An 18,415-nucleotide genomic window follows, 5' to 3' on the forward strand; every position below is an offset into this window, starting at 1 on the left:
CAGCAATCCTTTGTGTTACCTTCACCACCTTTGCAATATATCCCTTGAATTTCTGGTTTCTATCAATCATCAACCCCAGATCTCTTGTTTCCCCTACTTCCTCAAGTATATCTCCTCCAATAGAGTATGCAGTGTCCCATCGATGTGTCCCAAACCTCAAGACCTTACATTTTGCTGCATTAAACCGACACCCTCATTTGTTTATGCTTTGGGAAAAAATCTTTTACATGTTCCCTATGTAATCCTTTTAGTGACGTATATTTCTTTCATATTCTCTCTTCTATTAGAGAGAATATGAAAATGTTGTAACATACAAATATTCAGTCTGTTCTTGTAGGAAGCAGCTCTTGAGCATTACTTTTCCTCCAATTCCTGAGATACTCTCCAGGTTTATAATTGGCTAGGAAATTGTTTCACCCTCTTTCTAGTTACTTGTGTGCTTATACTTAAATTATACTGCCTGATTAGGGAAATCACCATTTTTCTTGCAACCTCTTAATACATAGGCTGATATCTCTGACCATTCTATGACTGTATTCATTTTGAGATATCTTTATATATTAAACACCTCAAGTTATTTCATCTACCACTATTGTCATCATGATCTCTGTCACATTTTTCAGTGCATTATCTTCACCTGGATGATACATATGCAAAGTGATTACCCAATAACAGCACTATTTCTTCTGTTTCTGTCATCTTCCTACCATCAGCATCCATTAATGTTTTCCTTCAATGATCATTCTTCCTTTTGCTCACCACACATAATGAAAGAACTTTTCACAATTTCATTTAGCCTGCTTAGTTAATTTTCTCTCATCATCTGAATTTGTCTCCCTCACCACATTAGTCACCCTTCTTGCCTATGCTTGGTATTGCTCACAAGTTCCTTCTGATCACATTTCTCCTTATGTACGTCTATAACATTTTCTTCTTTTGCTCTTCCTACTTAATGATACTACTCATTCACTTAATGCCACCTGATTCTCCTAATTCAGGTATGCAGTCTGATACTGTTCCTTAAATACTCCTTGATCATTTCCTGTGCATTACTATCATCCTTTATTAACAACCTGCAAGGGTGTTAGTAAAGGATACATATAAGGGTCCACTCACAGCATTGCATCAAGCTGTCTGCTGAGTTTGTCATAATCACCAACTTTGTATTTCCACATATATGCCTTTTAAATTGAAAATGTTATGTGCTCAGTGGCTTCCCAGGTCAAGACTGCATGATCTCTTTCGTCAATCAGAGGCAAAGTGATTGCCTTAGTTATGGACAAGTTCTCTGCTGTTATCACTGGATCCACCATTTACAAACTCAGGTCATTTCCATCACATTCTAGGTTAAGTAATTATCTCTCTGTAATTTCATAAATTTCATTTCCTTTTTCCTGTGTGCCCTTTCCTCCTTCTAGTCTCTGTCTCCAAAGTTGAGGTTTTCCATTTCTGTGCACAATAATCCATATGAGGCCTTGATCAGGCCTCATATGGATTATTGTGCACAGATTTGGTTGCCTGGTTTTTATTGTGACGAGGGTATGTTGGAAAGGGTCCAGAGAAGATTCACAAAGGTGGTCAGTGGTCTTTGGAATGTGGAGTATGAGGACAGATTGAGAGAATGTAAGTTGCAGAGCTTCGTGAATAGGAGGAAGGGGGGGGGGATACAGTTGAGACATATAAGCTAGTCAGGGGTTGTTATTGCATCGACATGGGAGAAAATTTTCATAGAATAGGAGAGAGAACTAGGACAAGAGGTCATTGCTGGAAACTGTATAAGGAGGGTGTGAGCAGAGGAGTGAGGAGTAGGTGTCTGCATGGAGAGTGGTTAATGAGTGAAACACATTGCCTGAATGGGTTGTGGGTGTAGATACTTTGAATCAGTTTAAGGCATGGTTGGATGAGCATTGTGTGCAATAGTGTGTATCCCCCACAATGAGTCTTTGACTCATGGAGGTCAAATGTTAATAATGATAATAATACTAATAATAATATCGCCATTCAAGCCCTTCCAATATCATTTACATAATTTTTAACTGAATTGGCCCCAAAACAGACCCTTGAGGCACACCCAGGGCTGTACTTAAACTTTTCCCAAGGTGCTAGAGTGCTCCAGGGTTCCTCCTTGATTGTTTGGGACACTTAAATTGCCCTAATTTTTTGGATCCCCAGCTAGAACCTCATGCATCTGTGCAGAAGTATGGCCCTGGGCATGCCACTATTGACTATCTTCTTCTGGGATATCATTTCCTCATACACAATGCTGACACCTATCAGACGTGCGATGTCATATCCAATCCACTAATCTACTACTACTATTATTATTACACCCTCCATGGAGTTGGCAGACTCATTGTGGGAGGTTCATTCAACTGACACCATATTTATCTATCCAACACCATCTGTTTCAGATTGTCATGTGTAAATCTATCAAAAGCTTTAGCAAAATCTAAATATACCACTGCGTATGCATCCCTTTTGTCCAATGCATCTGTCACCTTGTTATAGTGAGTAAGTAGACTTCTAAAACACGATCTTCCTTTAGAATACCCATACTGTTGTCAAGCCAGTTCTGAATCCTGATCCTCACTAGTCTCTCTCTAATACTTTACCACAACTCCAGACAAACAGTTTGGCCTGTAATTTGAAGCCTTAATCTTATCACCCACTTTGGGAAGCAAAACAATTTTGTCCTCTTTCGCTACTTTGGAATGTACGCAAATCTAAGACTCGTATTAAAGAGGTGAGTTAAAGCTGTTGTTAACTTCCTGGAACATCTCCTCGAGACTCGCAGTCGTATACCAAGTCCTAAAGTCTTACTGACATCAAGTTTGCTCAATTTTTCATATACCTCCTGCTCACTCACCATCAGTGGTTCACCCTCCCTACTGTTCTCAATTTCTGCATTAGTTTACATTAGGACTTAGTTTGAAAATTAATTGAATTGTTCATTTAATATCTCTATAATCTTTCTCAGTGGTTATTATTTTACTACTTTCTCCAACCAGTATTACGTTTCATAATAATTCTTTCTTCTACTGGCCACATATCGAAATAACTTCCCTAGGATTTCCTTTGTTCTCGTTAGGTAACTGCTGCTTATAATGCACTGGACTATGAGCAGCAGTGCTGTTTATCTCCACCTCACCCCATTCCCAAGTAAGTTCCCTTAATTACTGGCTTTTTGTACTCTTCGTGCAACCAAATATTACCACCACTCATCTTATGCTGCCTACATAATGCTTTTTTCCTTCAAATTGCATACTTGATCTCTTCATTCATCCATTTTACACCGACCTTATTTGATCTCCTGATCATTGAAATACATTCAGATATTGCCTCTGCCAGACACTTCGTGAACAGTCAAGAACCATCTATATTGAGGGCGCTAGTGGGCCAAGTGCTGCGGACACGATTTGAAGAGCTCCTGATTCAGATAAGTTTTACTAGGAATAATTAAGTATATATGCGTAATTGTTTAAGTAAGAGTGGCTATAAACGTTGTACGCTACCGATATTATTAGTGTGGGGGTTTTTTCTTGCCTAAACAAAATTACGAAATCGTTATTATTAGACCTAGTAACCTGCAGAGAAAAAAAAAAATGGCGACGACATTGTCATTCCATGATTTTAATTTAGATTTCAGTCGTTTCGTTAAGTGTGAGGTCTGTTATATGTATTCCTTCGATTACATAAATGATTTGTGGATGTTTAGTGCGGATGGAAGAAGGGTGTGTGCGCGAAGTGTGACCTGAACGAGGAACTGATGAATGTGAATATGAAATTGATGACAGAAAGTGCTAGTACCGATTGTGTTGCGAGTGCACGTTTGAAAGAAAAGGATGGTGAGCAAGAGAGGCGAAAAAATGTTAAAAAATCAGGAAAAAAGAAAAAGAGTGATTTGACAACCGTAACGGATGTTAAAAGGGACGAAAGTGAGCCGGAAAGAAACGAAGTTGAGAGAACGAATGAAAGTAGAAATGATGTGATGCAGACATTGCAAGTAAAAAAAATCGAAAGAATAAATGATAGCAAAAAAAGAACGAATGATGGTGAAAGTTAGACGCATGTTGGAACAAAAGTACTGAACCAAAGAAAGATGAATGACAGTAAAAGTGAGAAGAATGATAGCGAAAGTTGGACGCATGTTAGTCCGAAAGTACGGAAACAAAGAAAGATAAATGATAGTGAAAGTGAGAAGAATGATAGTGAAAGTTGGATGTATGTTGGACCGAAAGTACGGAAACAAAGAAGGATGAATGAGAGGGAACGTGAGAAGAAGGGGTCGAGAGTTAGAAAGTTAGAAAGATTTAATGATAGAGAGAATGTGTCGCGAGGTTCGGAAGGTGAATTGGATTGGATGAAGCAAGAAATGAAATGGATGCGGAATGAAATTAAGAGAATTCAAGTCAAAACTATTAAAATAAATATTGATGGCATGAAAGAGTTCACGAAAGATGAGCGAGTGGCATTGTATGACGACTCCATTATTAAAGGTGTGCTAGAGGATAAAATGCACAAAGTATGTTTTCCAGGCAGTAAAATGAGTAGAGTGATTGAGGCATTGAATATGAGGCGGGAGTGAGCAAAAGAGTTAATTGTATTAATTGGTACAAATGATTTGAGAGAGAGAGAACAAAGAGCATGTCAAAATGAATGTCAGGAGACTGCTTGACAAGATAAAAGAGAATAGTGTGACAGGAAGGGTAGTCAGTGTGTTGCCTAGGTATGATTGTGGTGAAATGAGGCAGAGAGCAAGGATTATGAATGATATTCGGGCTGAAATGTGTGAGGAGATGGGAGTACAGTTTGTTAATGTGTGGAATGAGTTTGAGGGGCGAAGTGAGCTGTATGGCAGCGATGGACTGCATTTGAGTGGTTATGGTGTGAGTTGCTTGGAGAGACTGCTGCTGGAAAGTAGAGAAGTGAATAGAGAGAATGAATCAGATCGAGAGGGGAGTAACGTGGAAGAGCAGGAGAGTAAGACAGGAGAGATTGAAGAAGTGGAAATGAATGGGAAGTGAGTGGTATGAGTATAGAAAATGAGAGAATGGGTGTGCAAAAGGAGCAGGGAAACGGGGAGGCTCATGGTGGACAAGGGTACACAGCATGAGAAAGGTGGATGCTCCAAGAGGAGTTGAGAATGTGTAGGCAGGAAAGGAATGGGATGACCAGGGATCAAGAGGAAACAGTTGGAATTGAAAAGGGTTTTAAAATGAAGAAGCAGAAAGGGAAATGGCCCCAGTCGAGCATGCAGAGATCACATCGAGTGAGATGTGATCTCTGCGGTGCGTCTGTGCACCCAGAGATTATCGGAATAAGTGAGACATGGTTAGATGCGGACGACATCCTGACAGGAATAGAGATGGAAAGGTATGATGTGTTTCGTGAGGATAGAAGGGGTAAAAAGGGAGGGGGAGTGCTATTGATGATAGAGAAAGAGTTATGTCCATATAAAGTAGAGATGCAAGAGGTAATTAGTGCCGGTGGTTTTGAGGCAGTATTGTGTGAGATAGAGGTGAATAAAATCAAATACTTGGTGGGATGTTGTTATAGACCAGGCATCAGGATGTTGGTGATAATGAAATGTGCAATCAAATTAGCCAAGTAAATAAGAAAAGGGTGATCATTATGGGTGATTTTAATTATGGCAATATAGACTGGAATGAAGAGATAGCAACTGGAAGTAAAGAAAATGAGTTTCTTGAGTTTTTGAGGGATAACACTCTCAGACAGTATGTAACAGAGGGCACACGAGGATTAAGGGTCTTGGATTTGGTCATCTCATCGGAGGATGTAATTATAAATGAGGTGTCAAATCATCAACCAATTGGTGAAAGTGATCATGAGGTGATTATCTGGGTGGTTGACAGCAGTGCAAGGACCCCTGTGAAAAAAGGGTATATGTGGAACTACAATTGGGGGTGATTATGAAGAGCTCAGGAGACAGCTTGCAGGTGTAGCATGGAATGAGGAGTTAGCTGGAAAATAGATCAATGCAGGTTGGGGGATTTTCAAAAACTATTTTGTAGATGCAATGTCTAAATGTATACCATGGGTGAGAAGGATAAATAAGGTAGGTGTGAGATGGATGAATAAAGAGATTAAGCATGCAATACAGAGAAAAAGAGCATTGCGGAGGCAGCATAAGAGAAGTGGAAGTAACCAATTTCATGAGGTCTACAAAGACCAGGCAAGTAGGGTGACTTGGTTGGTGAGAGTAGCTAAAGAGAGGTATGAACAGCAGTCAGCTAATGAAGCTAAAAAGAATCCTAGGGAGTTCTTTCGATATGTAGCCAGCAAAAGAAAGAATGATTATGGAAGGATGACATTGATTGGAGGAAATGGTATAAAGACAGCTGTTGCAGAATGTGTGGTGGAGATACTTAATGAGCAGTTCATAAAGATCTTTCAATCTTGTGAATGTGACTTCATGGAGTGATTAAGAGCAGTTGATGATGGTGAGGAGAGACTGACTGTAAGTGAGCAAGAGGTGTTTGAGGAGTTGAGTAAACTAGATGTAAATAAGGCTGTGGGACTTGATAATATATCACCGCATATTCTGAAGAAATATGACAGAGAGTTGACACCTGCCTTGACATATTTTTTAATACGAGTCTTGCACTTGGTCAAGTTCCTAAAGAGTGGAAGGAGGCAAGATTATGCCACTTCATAAAGGAGGTGATCGAACTCAAGCGTCAAACTATAGGCCTATCTGTGTGTCAGGTGTTGTGGTTAAGTTGTCGGAGAAGCTTGTGAGAACTAGGATCCAGAGTTGGGTTGACAACAATGGTATAATCTTTGATAGACAGCATGGATTTGCTAAAGGGAGGTCGTGTTTTAGTAATCTACTTACTTATTACAATAAAGTGACTGCTTCCTTGGACAGAGGAGAAGGATACACAGTAATATACTTGGATTTCACAAAAGCTTTTGATAGAGTACCTCATGATAAGTTGACAGTCAAACTAGAGCAGATGGGGTTGGATATTAGATTAGTGCATTGGATTGGAGACTGGCTATCTGATAGATATCAACAAGTTGTGTATGGGGGTGCAATATCCAGGAAAAGGAAAGTCACTAGTGGAGTGCTTCAGGGGTCTGTTTTAGGGCCATTTCTATTTAACTTGTATATTAATGATATTGGCGAAGATTTGGATGGAGATATTCAGTTGTTTGCAGATGATGCAAAGTTGGGACGAACCATAAAGAGTAGTGAAGATGTTGTGGCCTTGCAAGAAGACTTGAATAAATTGAGTGATTAGGCAAGCAAAAGGGGATGTGAGTTCAATGGTGGAAATTTGGAAAACAAAGATGGGATGCAGAATTTATGCTTGGTGAGAATATATTGTTTGAGGTAGAGGAAATTAGAGATCTGGGGGTGATAGTGGATAAGGATCTAAAATTTAGGGGACACATCGCCAAAATTGTGAAGACAACACAAAGACTTCTGGGAATAATGCGGAGGACACTGTCGTGTAGAAGTAGCGAGATTCTTGTTCCATTGTATAAGGCTTTGATTAGGCCACACATGGACTATTGTGCCCAGATTTGGTCACCTGGTTTTCAGAAGGATGAAAAGATGTTGGAAAGGGTCCAAAGGCGACTGACTAAGGTAGTTTTCTGACCTCTGGAATGTCGAGTATGAGGAAAGATTGAAAAGATGTAATTTGCAGAGTCTAGTGGAGAGAAGGAAGAGGGGAGATATGATAGAGACCTACAAGTTGGTAAGGGGTTGTTATAGGATCAGTGGTGGAGAAGGTCTACAGAGAATAGTGGGAAATCAGGGGAGAACCAGCAGTCATCTCTGGAAACTGTATAAAGGGGGTGTGAGTAGGGGAGTGAGAGGCAGGTTTTTTTCGTGCAGAGTTGTGAGTGGTTAGAATGCCTTGCCTGAGAGTGTGGTTTCTGCAAGGAGTTTGAATGTGTTTAAGACACGGTATGATGAGATGTGTGTGAGATAAAAGGACCTCCTAGATGAGTCTTTGACTCCATGAGGTCCTGTTTAATAATAATAATTATAATATTGATCTCCTTTCCATCCAGTTCTTCATTCCATGATGTAATTGCAAGCTGTCTCCTGGGTTTGTCAGAATCAGCATTCTTATAGGTCCACATATATCTTTCTCACAGAAGTCCTCATATGGTTAGCCACCACTCAAGTAATTACCAACTAGAGGGTAATTTAACACGTCATTTATAATAAATGCTCTGATAAGATCATCAAATTCAAGACCCTTTATTCTCATGTACCTCTCCTGTTATGTACTGTTAAAGGTCCCTCAAAAACTCAAGAAATTCATTCTCTTTGTCGTCAGATACTGTCTCTTCATTCCAGTGTATGTTACATAATTAAAATCACCCATAATTATCACCCTTTTCTTTTTAGCCAGACCAATTTGCCTGTACATTTCCTTCTCACTGCTCTCCACACTATCAAGTCTATAGCAACACCCAGCAAGATAGTTTCTGCTGTTTATCTCCACCTCACTCCATACTGCTTCAAAACAACTGTCACTATTTGTCCATTAATAGCAACCCCTGTACCGTTTATCTTCATGAAAAACATCATCATTTGTTTAGAATGTCATGTTCTCCTCATCTAACCATGTCTCACTTATTCTGACAATTTTTGGATGAATATACACTATTAATGCTTGATTTCATTTTCTTCTGGCATTTATTTGTAAACACACTTACATACATACATACTAGCTTATTTCTTTAGGAAGTCTCATCAGCCTCACTTAGGTATGACTCCTCCATAACCTTCCTCCCCTTGGCCACTCTGCTCTATCATCGCTGATGTTACACCTCTCCTCAGACCTGTTTGTTTCCCCATGTCTGATCGTTCCAATCCTTTTTTGCACGCATGCACGCGTGCGCACACACACACACACACACACACAATCTGTTCCTGTATTTGTCATCTCTTCTCACAGTACTGGCTTGTTTCCCCCATTTCTCTGTTTGTCTTATGTTCCTTTTCTCTCTCTTGCTCTCTCTCTTTCATTTTTTTCACTTATGCCACTCACCTCTGCATTCCCAAGCTCTCCTGTTTGCTTTCCTGCTCTTCCACATCATCTCTACTACTGCTTGCTTCCTCAGATCTTCTGTTCACTTCAGTCATTACTCTCTCTCTCTCTCTCTTGCAGCAACAGTTTCTCCAGATGACCCCGACCAAAATCCATTTAATGTAGCTCATTTCTTTTATATAGATCTATCCTTCCCTCAAATTCGTTAAAAAGTTGTATGAAGAGAAAATAATAAATTATTTTCTCTCCATACAACTCTGTTAACATCCCATTCATAATCCTCGCTCTGCATCTCAACCTATTACTATACCTGGGCAACACAGTGACTACCTTTCCAACCACTGTTATCTTTTACTCTCCTTAGCAACCTCCTAAAAAAAAACTCTTTTGCTTGCTTCCTTCTCAATACTAATGCTTCAATCACTCTGCTCAGTCTATCCCTGGAAAGCAAATCTTAAGTTGCAACTTTTCATTAACCACACCGTCCGCGTGGTTAACCTAGTGACTTTGTGCTTCACAACCATATGCCTGGGGAAGGAGTGTCCTGGGTTTGATTCCTGTCACCGACGTGAGGAGCTTAAGGATCTTCCTCAGCCATAGCCAAGTTAGCCGGTCTTGGGCTAACAGCAGGGTTTTCCCCCCAGTTTATCTGAGGTTTTTCATCCCGCAAGCAGGCAAACCGGCCCACTGAACACACACGAATCTACAGCCGTAAATACTTACCCCCCCCCACGTGGGTGCTCAACTCGCCACAAATAGGGACGGGGGAGAAAAGGGAGGAAACTCCATATGAATAAATAAATTAACCACACCTCTAATAATTGAATCTTCATACATAGCCATTCTCAAATCATTGGACATTGCCACCTTTTATTCCAGCCTTCCTCTCTCTTCCATACATACCTGTTATTCTTCTCGTTTCACTCTGCAATTGCTTTGTCTTTACCAACTCAGCTTTCATATCCTGAATTATTTTCTTGCTCCTTTTTGTCATCTCTACCATGTCCACCGTAATTTCATCCTTGCTGTCTCTCACCCTCGCTATCTTACAGTTTGTTGTCCTAACTTTCATAAAGCATTATTAATATATATTAGTGAAAAATACAACTAGTACATTAATCCCTGATTTCTTTGGTATTATTGTTACCATATATGGATGACAGGAATCACTGTGTATGTAGTCTTTTATTTAAAAATTCTCTGTAGATCACTTTAGATAGCTTCTTAAAACAAAAGCTAGTTAAATACTAACATCATTCTGTTTTGGACTTTCATCATAAAGTGACTAACATCATTCTGGCTAAGACTTAAGTCTCAGTATCCAATCTATCAGAAAAAAGTGATTAAAGATCATTTGCACTTATATGAAATGGATTGCACGGTGCAGGTATGGAATGCATGGTGCACACCTATTACATATAAAAAAAAAAAGGATTAATCTCATAGATGTTGAACCTTGTTTTTGTCTTAAACTAAGTGATATCGAACCATATATCTCTTTATTACTGATTGATCATGAATGCATTTTCATGATCTGGTATGCATTTTTGCAATTTGAGAATTTAAAAAAAAATTATTTGTTATTATTATTATTCTAATTTAAATCGAACAAGATTGTTTTGTTTTCATTTTATTTATTCATGTTTTACTGTTTTACATTTACAGGGTGTTCGGGATAAATTTGACATATTTATAATTAATTATATTTTTCCGTAAGTTACATGTATTAACACACACTTCTCTTCATTTAAAAGTTTGGACCCTTCTTCATTCATATACAAGATGTCAGAAAGAATGGATAGCTGGAACCCACCTGAATCATGGAAGAGAATAACTTGTATCATGATGATTCGTGCCCGCCATCAAAATAAGGATATTACGCCTGCTGCCCAATGCTCCCTGAATACAGTAAAAACAATCAGGCATGAACTAGAGACTTGCAATGGTGACTACGAGGATGTATCAAGAAGAAAGATCCCTAGCAGACGATCTGATTGCGTTCGTACAGCAGAATTCCTCGCAAATCTGCAGGAACAGGTGTTGAAGAACCCTGGCATTGGAATTCGGGCTTTGTTCGTGGAGTTGCTAACTGTAGTCAAGCCCTGGATAACAAGGGTAGCCAATGGTAGGCCGTATGTATGGCAGCAGGATTCGGCCCCTTGCCACACCTCTGGGAAAAGTCAAAAATGGTTGTCTGAAAATTTCTACGACTTCACCAGTCCAAATGTTTGGCCTCCAAACTCCCCAGACCTTAACCCCATGGATTATTTTGTATGGGGCGCAGTTGAAAAAGACACCAATCGCACTTCCAGTAATACAAAAGCCCAGTTAATGGATAAAATTAAAACAGTTTTTGCGGCCCTTCCCAGGGAGACTGTAGCATCAGCTTGTTCGAGGTTCCGAAGCAGAATTGAAGCTGTGATCGATGCTAATGGTGGTTATTTTGAGTAAATCTTGTTGATAGTATTGTAATTAACTCTGCCTGTAATGTTTTTTTGTCAATTCATTAAATTTAATAGATACAAAGAAGATTTTCTTTTTCCTTACGAAACTGTCAAATTTATCCCGAACACCCTGTATATATTAAACTGAATCAATTTAATGAAAAATATTAAGTAAATAATATGACAGGTTGCAAGTGGATATGGTAAAAAATCGAGAAGGTGATTTGTGAATGACTGAAGTTTGGAAAACATTGGATTAGAGAGAAATAGGCATAAAATGAAAGAATATCCTTGAAAGTTTTATAAGGAGAGTGTGGTAGGAAAGCAGATGACAGACATTTTCGAATGGAGAATGGTTGGGAAATGGACTGCATTACCTGATTGTCTGGTGAGTGCATAAACAGTGAATGAATTTAAGGCACAAACTCGATGTGCATGACAGTGAAGTTCTCCTGATGAATCTTTGACTCTGTGGTTGTCTGATGATAATAATGATAATAATATCAACTCTTAACCACAAGAGTAGCCGTGTAGTAGTTGCATGGATAATGTGATATTTGTCCTTTCAGTTGGAGAGATCTGGGTTTGAATCTCATCTGGGAATGTGAGAGGCCCTTATAACAACTTTTCAACTGAAGGTGAGTTAGAAGGTTACATACAGTGGCATAATTTTCCTTTTACAAAACAGGCAAACCAGCCAAAGAACACAGATAATTAACAGACATAATATCATGGCTCATGGGCTTGGTTACTTCACTATAATTCTAATTAGCCTACAACTAAAGACTGCAATTTTTGACACTATCACAGACTACTCATTTTATAATTTACTCACTTCAAGAACTTTTATTTTGTCATGTATTCATGTATGAGAACATATTAATTTGTCTTTTAAATATTTGATGAACATAATCCTGTAACCAGCAGTGTATTGGCTAACTGGTTTTAAAATTTTCAAGAATTTTATGTGCCAGTTGTTAAATCAACAATGGCTATAAACTGTAGAATGGCACACACTTTTCAATTCACAATGGTTAGTAGCATTTGGACTTGTAGATCATGATAGAAAAATCCAGCTCTAGTGTGTGTAATTTGGTTTTGTGCCTCCTTTCCCTCTTCCCACTTCCATATAGGGATCATCTCCTCTAGCAATTTTAGAATGTTATTTTTCAATAAACATCTAGAAACATTTTGCATTTCTAGAATTGTTGTGAACCTAATAAGATTGTTTGCCATAAGAAGAAGAAGTTGGCAAAATTAATGTTTGCATAGCATTTGATTATGCTTTTGGGGATTGTAATTCTGATAAATGAGAAACCCATAGTTTTTTTTTTTTTTAGTGAGCCAGGTGTTAAAACCTTACCAGCATATCTCTGTTTGTAATCCTGTTTTGGAATACAACCTCATTGAATATATATGGTATTATAAAATTATAGATCAGTGACTTTCAGTTGCAGTTTCACTAAAATGACAGCTGCAGCACAGATGGTTAATTTTGTTATTTCTGTTTTTCAAGACTTTTGTTCATATGTGTAATAACATTTTTTCACTTATTATGTATATAAATAAAGTTGTCTGCATAATTATTAGTAGAATCCAAAAGGCGGTGCTGTTATTTCAGGAAGATAAATTTTTGAAAAGAGCAGAAAACTTGCATAAAATGCAGATGAGGTTTGAAAAAAGGTTGTTGATTTCTGATGTGAATAGAATATGTATGAACACAACATAAGGTAGCCTAATGACATTTGCAAACTAAGTGCTGGGAAGGACTTAGTTTGCAAATTAATTGATAAGGAACTAAAAACAAAAACACAAAAATGGCACTCATCTTACAGACATGTAGTCTGTAATTAAAGGCTAATGGTATAGATTTTTTTTTGTTTATACACAAATATGCTGGCTTGGTTGCTCGAGTGGTTAGTGTATCCGCTCTCCAGCTAAAAGGCTGCGGGTTCAAATCCCACCATGGGTATGGATGTTTGTGATTATGTGAAAATACTAGTTTTGGTGGTGGTAGAAGTAGATGGTGTAGATGATGCAGTTGGTGGATGATGGAGTTTGAGTGGTGGATGCGGAGAGTTGTAGAATAGGTGCCCTCCCTCAATGAGTCCAAGACTCATTGAGGGAGGGAACCTATTGGAGGTGTCTTATAATCTTGGAGGTGTCTTATAATAATAATAATAATATATAACATATTGAAATGACAAGTATTATTTAGAGATAAACATTAGCGGAAAAAAATCAGTTTAAAAATTAATTAATTAATCTAAATAAATGCTAATTTTCACAGCTAGAGTTCATAAAACAAGTAGATTTTCTTTGGTAATCAAAAAAATAATTGCCTTTAGTGTCTGTAATTCTTCACATCAAATGACTTTTTTATATTTATCAAAAATATATAACTTTTTATTCATAAAATATATAATGCATATTTTGTTATAATATTTTTAATTGGAGCATTAAGGTAAGTTTTCTTCCCCCATTCAGTTCTGGGCAGACTTCTGGGAGACTGTAGGAAATTTGGTATGGTTAATTTTTATCTTCTTTCTGGCATGGCTGTATACATGTTACTGTTCCCTGTACCTAACTTCTGTGATAAGTACTAATCTTCTAATTCATCAGGATACTTTTGCTGCTTGATGGTGCCATTTAACCTGTGATTTCATTATACACTGCATGATGGTTTCAGTGTTCTTATTTTTTATGTGAATGAAGGATTTTGCTTATAAGTTAGTAGATTTTTCATGAGAAAATTGATAATTCAAATCAATATGATACATTTCCCAATTTAAATATTTGAACTTGAAATGAAAAGCTAAAAGGAGTTTTTTTCCCTTCCATTTCAATAGTTCTGATTAAAATTATAGAAGACAATTGCTGTGATAAATAGACATCTCTGTTTGTTATTTAAAGTGTTTCATTTCATCACATATTTAAAGTGGTTTGACAGCTTAGAACTATACCTAAAAGTGTAAAAGTGCTTCTAAATGTTATCGTAAATTTAGTAATATATTTACTATAGCATTTACTAAATTACTAAATATAGTAATATAACATTTATTGCATTCCACTTGTTAACCAATCTCCATAAAAAGAACTTGTTCCTCATCTCCTTACTCATATCCTCATTATACAGTTTCAAGAGATGGCTTCTTGTTCTCTACCTCTATTCTGTGAAAAGTATCTTCCACAGTAATCTGGTAACAATCCCTTACCTACCTTATATGTCTCAGTTATATATCTTCTCTTCCTACTCATCCTCCTATGCACAAGGCTGTGTAAATTGTATTCTTTCGATCTATTCATACCACACATTCCACAGACTAGAAACTACCTTACTCAATCATCTGTTTACCTTTTTTTCTTTTTTTTACTATATCCTCATCCCCATGGAAACCATGTGACCAAATCTGTCACAATAATTCAGATATCGCCAAGTCCTTATACAGTGGAACCATAAACTCTTTATTACATTTTTATTTCTGCATGGCAAGTTCAAGATCTTCCTCATCATTGGCATAATAATAATAATAATCATATGATGATATATGGCCGTGAGTCCCCTTTACGGGGAGGTACGGCATCATCTCAGTCCCCCCAAATTTTATCCGAGCTCTGGAACCGGCATAGCTGACGAATCAGACCTATGGCTGGGTCAGTATTCCTGACTGTAATCCGTGTGTGTGTTCACTGGACCAGTTTGCCTGCTTGCAGGATGAAAAACCCCAGATAAACTGGTGGAAAAAAACCCTGCTGTCCGAACCTAGGCCACTCCTTCTCCAGGCATATGGTTGCGAAGCGCATAGCCACTAGGCTAACTCTGCGGATATTGCTATATTCTAACATGATGCCTTTAGATGTACAATGTGACCACTTAACTTCAGATCCCCTATCCAGCACTATTTCCAGATCTCTAATCTCCATTACCTCTTTCAAAATTCCCCCACGGATTGATACCAGTTGCTTACCTTCAAAACTCTGCAACATTGACCTGGCGGTTCCACCCACTTGCCCACTCATACAGTCTATTCAGAACCTCTTGCACAATACATCTGCTTGACTCCTCATTGTTCTCCTGAAATTTGCATAATCCACAATTATTTGCATGTATTTCTTAACCTGGAAGCCAATAAGACAAAATATAGTCAATTGCTGTATATTTACAGGGAGTTCTAGGGATGATCTGGAAGACATGAATCAGCAAATTAGTATAAGTGCATATTCAGAGATTATTCTGGGGAAGGGGGGACTTCAACTATTGAGATATAGATTGGAAGGAAGTGAAATCACATATCAAAAAGGAAATGGAATTTATACACCTACTGAAAGAAAATTACTTGAGGCAGCATGTGATGGAAGGGACTTGGAGTGCAAGAGTATTGGACCTGGTAATAAGATCAGAAGAGCTATCTGTAACCAAGGTGGCCACACCATGCAGCCTTGAAAAGTATTGAAGTACTTTTGAGTACTGGTACTGAAAAGTACTGGAAAAATTGGTCAAAAGGAGAATTCAAGAATAGGTGGATAACAATATGGTGCTCTGAAAGGGGCAACATGGCTCTGTGAAGGGTTGGTCATCTTTTAGTAATTTACTAACTTTTTATAATAGGGTGACAGGTGAGTTGGATAAATGAAGTGACTACACAATGATTCTGCTGGATTTTGGAAAGGCATTTGACCAAATACCACATGGAGCTCTGTTACACAAATTAGAATAAATGGGATCAGATATGACACTGGTTATGTGGATAAGAGGGTGGTTGCTGGACAGATATCAAAAAGTGATATACAGAGGAGCAGAATGTAGGCAAAAGCTGGTGACTAGTGGTGCCACAAAGTTCAGTATTAGGGCCACTACTGTTTCATTTGCACATAAAACATATAGGAGATAACCTGAAAGGAAATATTCAGTTGTTTCTGATGATGCAAAATTAGGTAAAGAAATAGTGAATCAAGGCAATGTGGGGAGCTTGTAGGATGATTTCAATATGATATCAGTATGGGCAAAAGATAACGGATGTTAGTTTAAAGTGGAGAAATGTAAATGTATGCATTTCAGCATAAATCGATTACAAGATGTGTTCCACATTGATTGAGCTGTAATTCAGGAAATAGATGAAGCTAGAGATTTAGGGGTGGTGATAGATAGAGAGTTCAAGTTTAGAGGACATATTGCTAAGATTGCTAAGGTAGGTCACAAAATTACTTGGCTATTAAAGAATGCTCACTAACAAGTAGAGAAAGGAAGTTATCCTTCTTTATTAGGCCTTGATATATTCACATCTGGATTATTGTGCTCAGGTCTGGTCTCCAGATTTTCTTGGGGATGAGGAAGTAGTAGAGAAGATTTAGAAGTGAGTGACCAAGATAGTAAGTGGTATGTGGAATGTTCCCTATGAGGATAGATTGAGGGTGTGTGGACTGCAGAAGTTGGTTGATAGGTGAAAAATAGGGGATATGATAGAAACATTTAAGTTGCTTAAAGGGTTTTGAAGGATTGATGCAGGGGAAATGTTTCAGTGCTTGACTAGAGGGGGCAGAACAAGGGGCCATTCCTAGAAGGTGAGTAAAAGTGTGTTTAGTAGGGGTGTGTCAGGACTAGAATTTTTGCTTAGAGATCATGAGTGATTGGAAGGGATTGCCAGAGTCAGTTGTGCTTTGTCTGTTAATGGGTTCAAGGAGAGGTATGACAGATTGTGTGGATAGTTTTGTTCTCCTGCAGTGAGTTTCAGACTCCATGGAGGTACCCATATGATACTGCTACTATTATTAATAATAATAATAACTTGTTCCCAGTATCATTAATATAACAAACAGTAATGGCCTCAAAACAGAACCCTGTAGCATACTACTAGTAATTTTTATATCTTGGGTAAACCCCTCTCCCTGCTATTCACAACTTGCTACTGCTGCCTATCTGACAGCCAGTCACCTATCAAACTCACTAATCTGGTATCTAACTCCATCCTTCCAATTTAGTTGCCAATTTGTTGTGTAGATACACTGTCAAAGTTGTTTGCAAAATCTGAGTAGAATTGTATATACTTAAGGGCCTACTTAAGGGTGGTCAGTGCACAGTATATAGCCTCTCTGTATATATCTTCTATATAAACAGGTTATACCTTCCCACAATATATCCAGTTTCCACAAATGGGACTCTGGCACACCTGGCAAGCATTGCTGCTGGAAATGCATACCTTCTTTAGTTGGAGGAAATGCTAAGTAGACTTCTAGTTGGTTGATGGCTGTTGTTGCTCGGTGAAATACCACCACCTTGCTTACCTTAAGTGGCTTGAAGCCATGTTTGATTACTAGTGCAAGGGTTCCAGTTTCTGGGAACCCTTGCACTAGTGATCCCCCCCCCCCTCCCTTCCTATTTGCAATACGAATGACTCTTCCCACTGACATTCCAATCACATTGTAGGGATCCTGACTGTCCTCCCATTCTAGGATACAGAAGTAAAATGGTTCTGCAGGCTGGCTGCTGCTGATTAGTACATGGGACCAAACCAGTTAGTAACAAATCCAGAGGCTTCCTGATCAGCTAGCACCAAATCCTGCTGCCACTTACTTTGCTTCATGACTGGAGCAAGCCTAAGTACAGTGGTTGTAGGGGAAACTGTCAAGGCAACATGTGGACAGGAGTTTGGGTTTCTTCTGTATGGGTGGTATGTTTTGTGACTCCATTATCTCTCATTTCACACTCCTATTTCTTTCCACATACAATGGATTACAACTCAAAGAAACACAATTTGACTGTGGATCATCAAATTTCTCCCACAAAAAATAAACAATTTAAAAACTCATAATAAAGCAGAAAAAAATCTAATGAGAAACCCCATAATAAACAATAAAAATCCTACCAAAATAATAAAAATTTCACATTAATTCTTACCCCAAAAAAATTTCCATATCCATTTCACCAGCATTTATGTT

At 38.2% G+C, this 18,415-nt stretch overlaps 1 protein-coding gene across 1 annotated transcript in view; it reads left to right on the top strand.

Moving 5' to 3' along the window:
- The window catches only part of LOC150099286 (uncharacterized), a 623,534-nt gene that overhangs the window by 252,220 nt on the left and 352,899 nt on the right, over positions 1-18,415 (top strand). Inside the window, exon 16 of the mRNA XM_090404213.1 lies at positions 13,967-14,002. Within this exon, the coding sequence (XP_090260339.1) occupies positions 13,967-14,002 (36 nt within the window). The remainder of the gene's footprint in view (positions 1-13,966; positions 14,003-18,415) is intronic.

This window comes from Typopeltis vanoorti, chromosome 14, assembly GCF_054136105.1.
Source record: "Typopeltis vanoorti isolate ZY-2024b chromosome 14, IOZ_Tvanoo_1.0, whole genome shotgun sequence".
NCBI classification, from domain to species: Eukaryota; Metazoa; Arthropoda; class Arachnida; order Uropygi; family Thelyphonidae; genus Typopeltis; species Typopeltis vanoorti.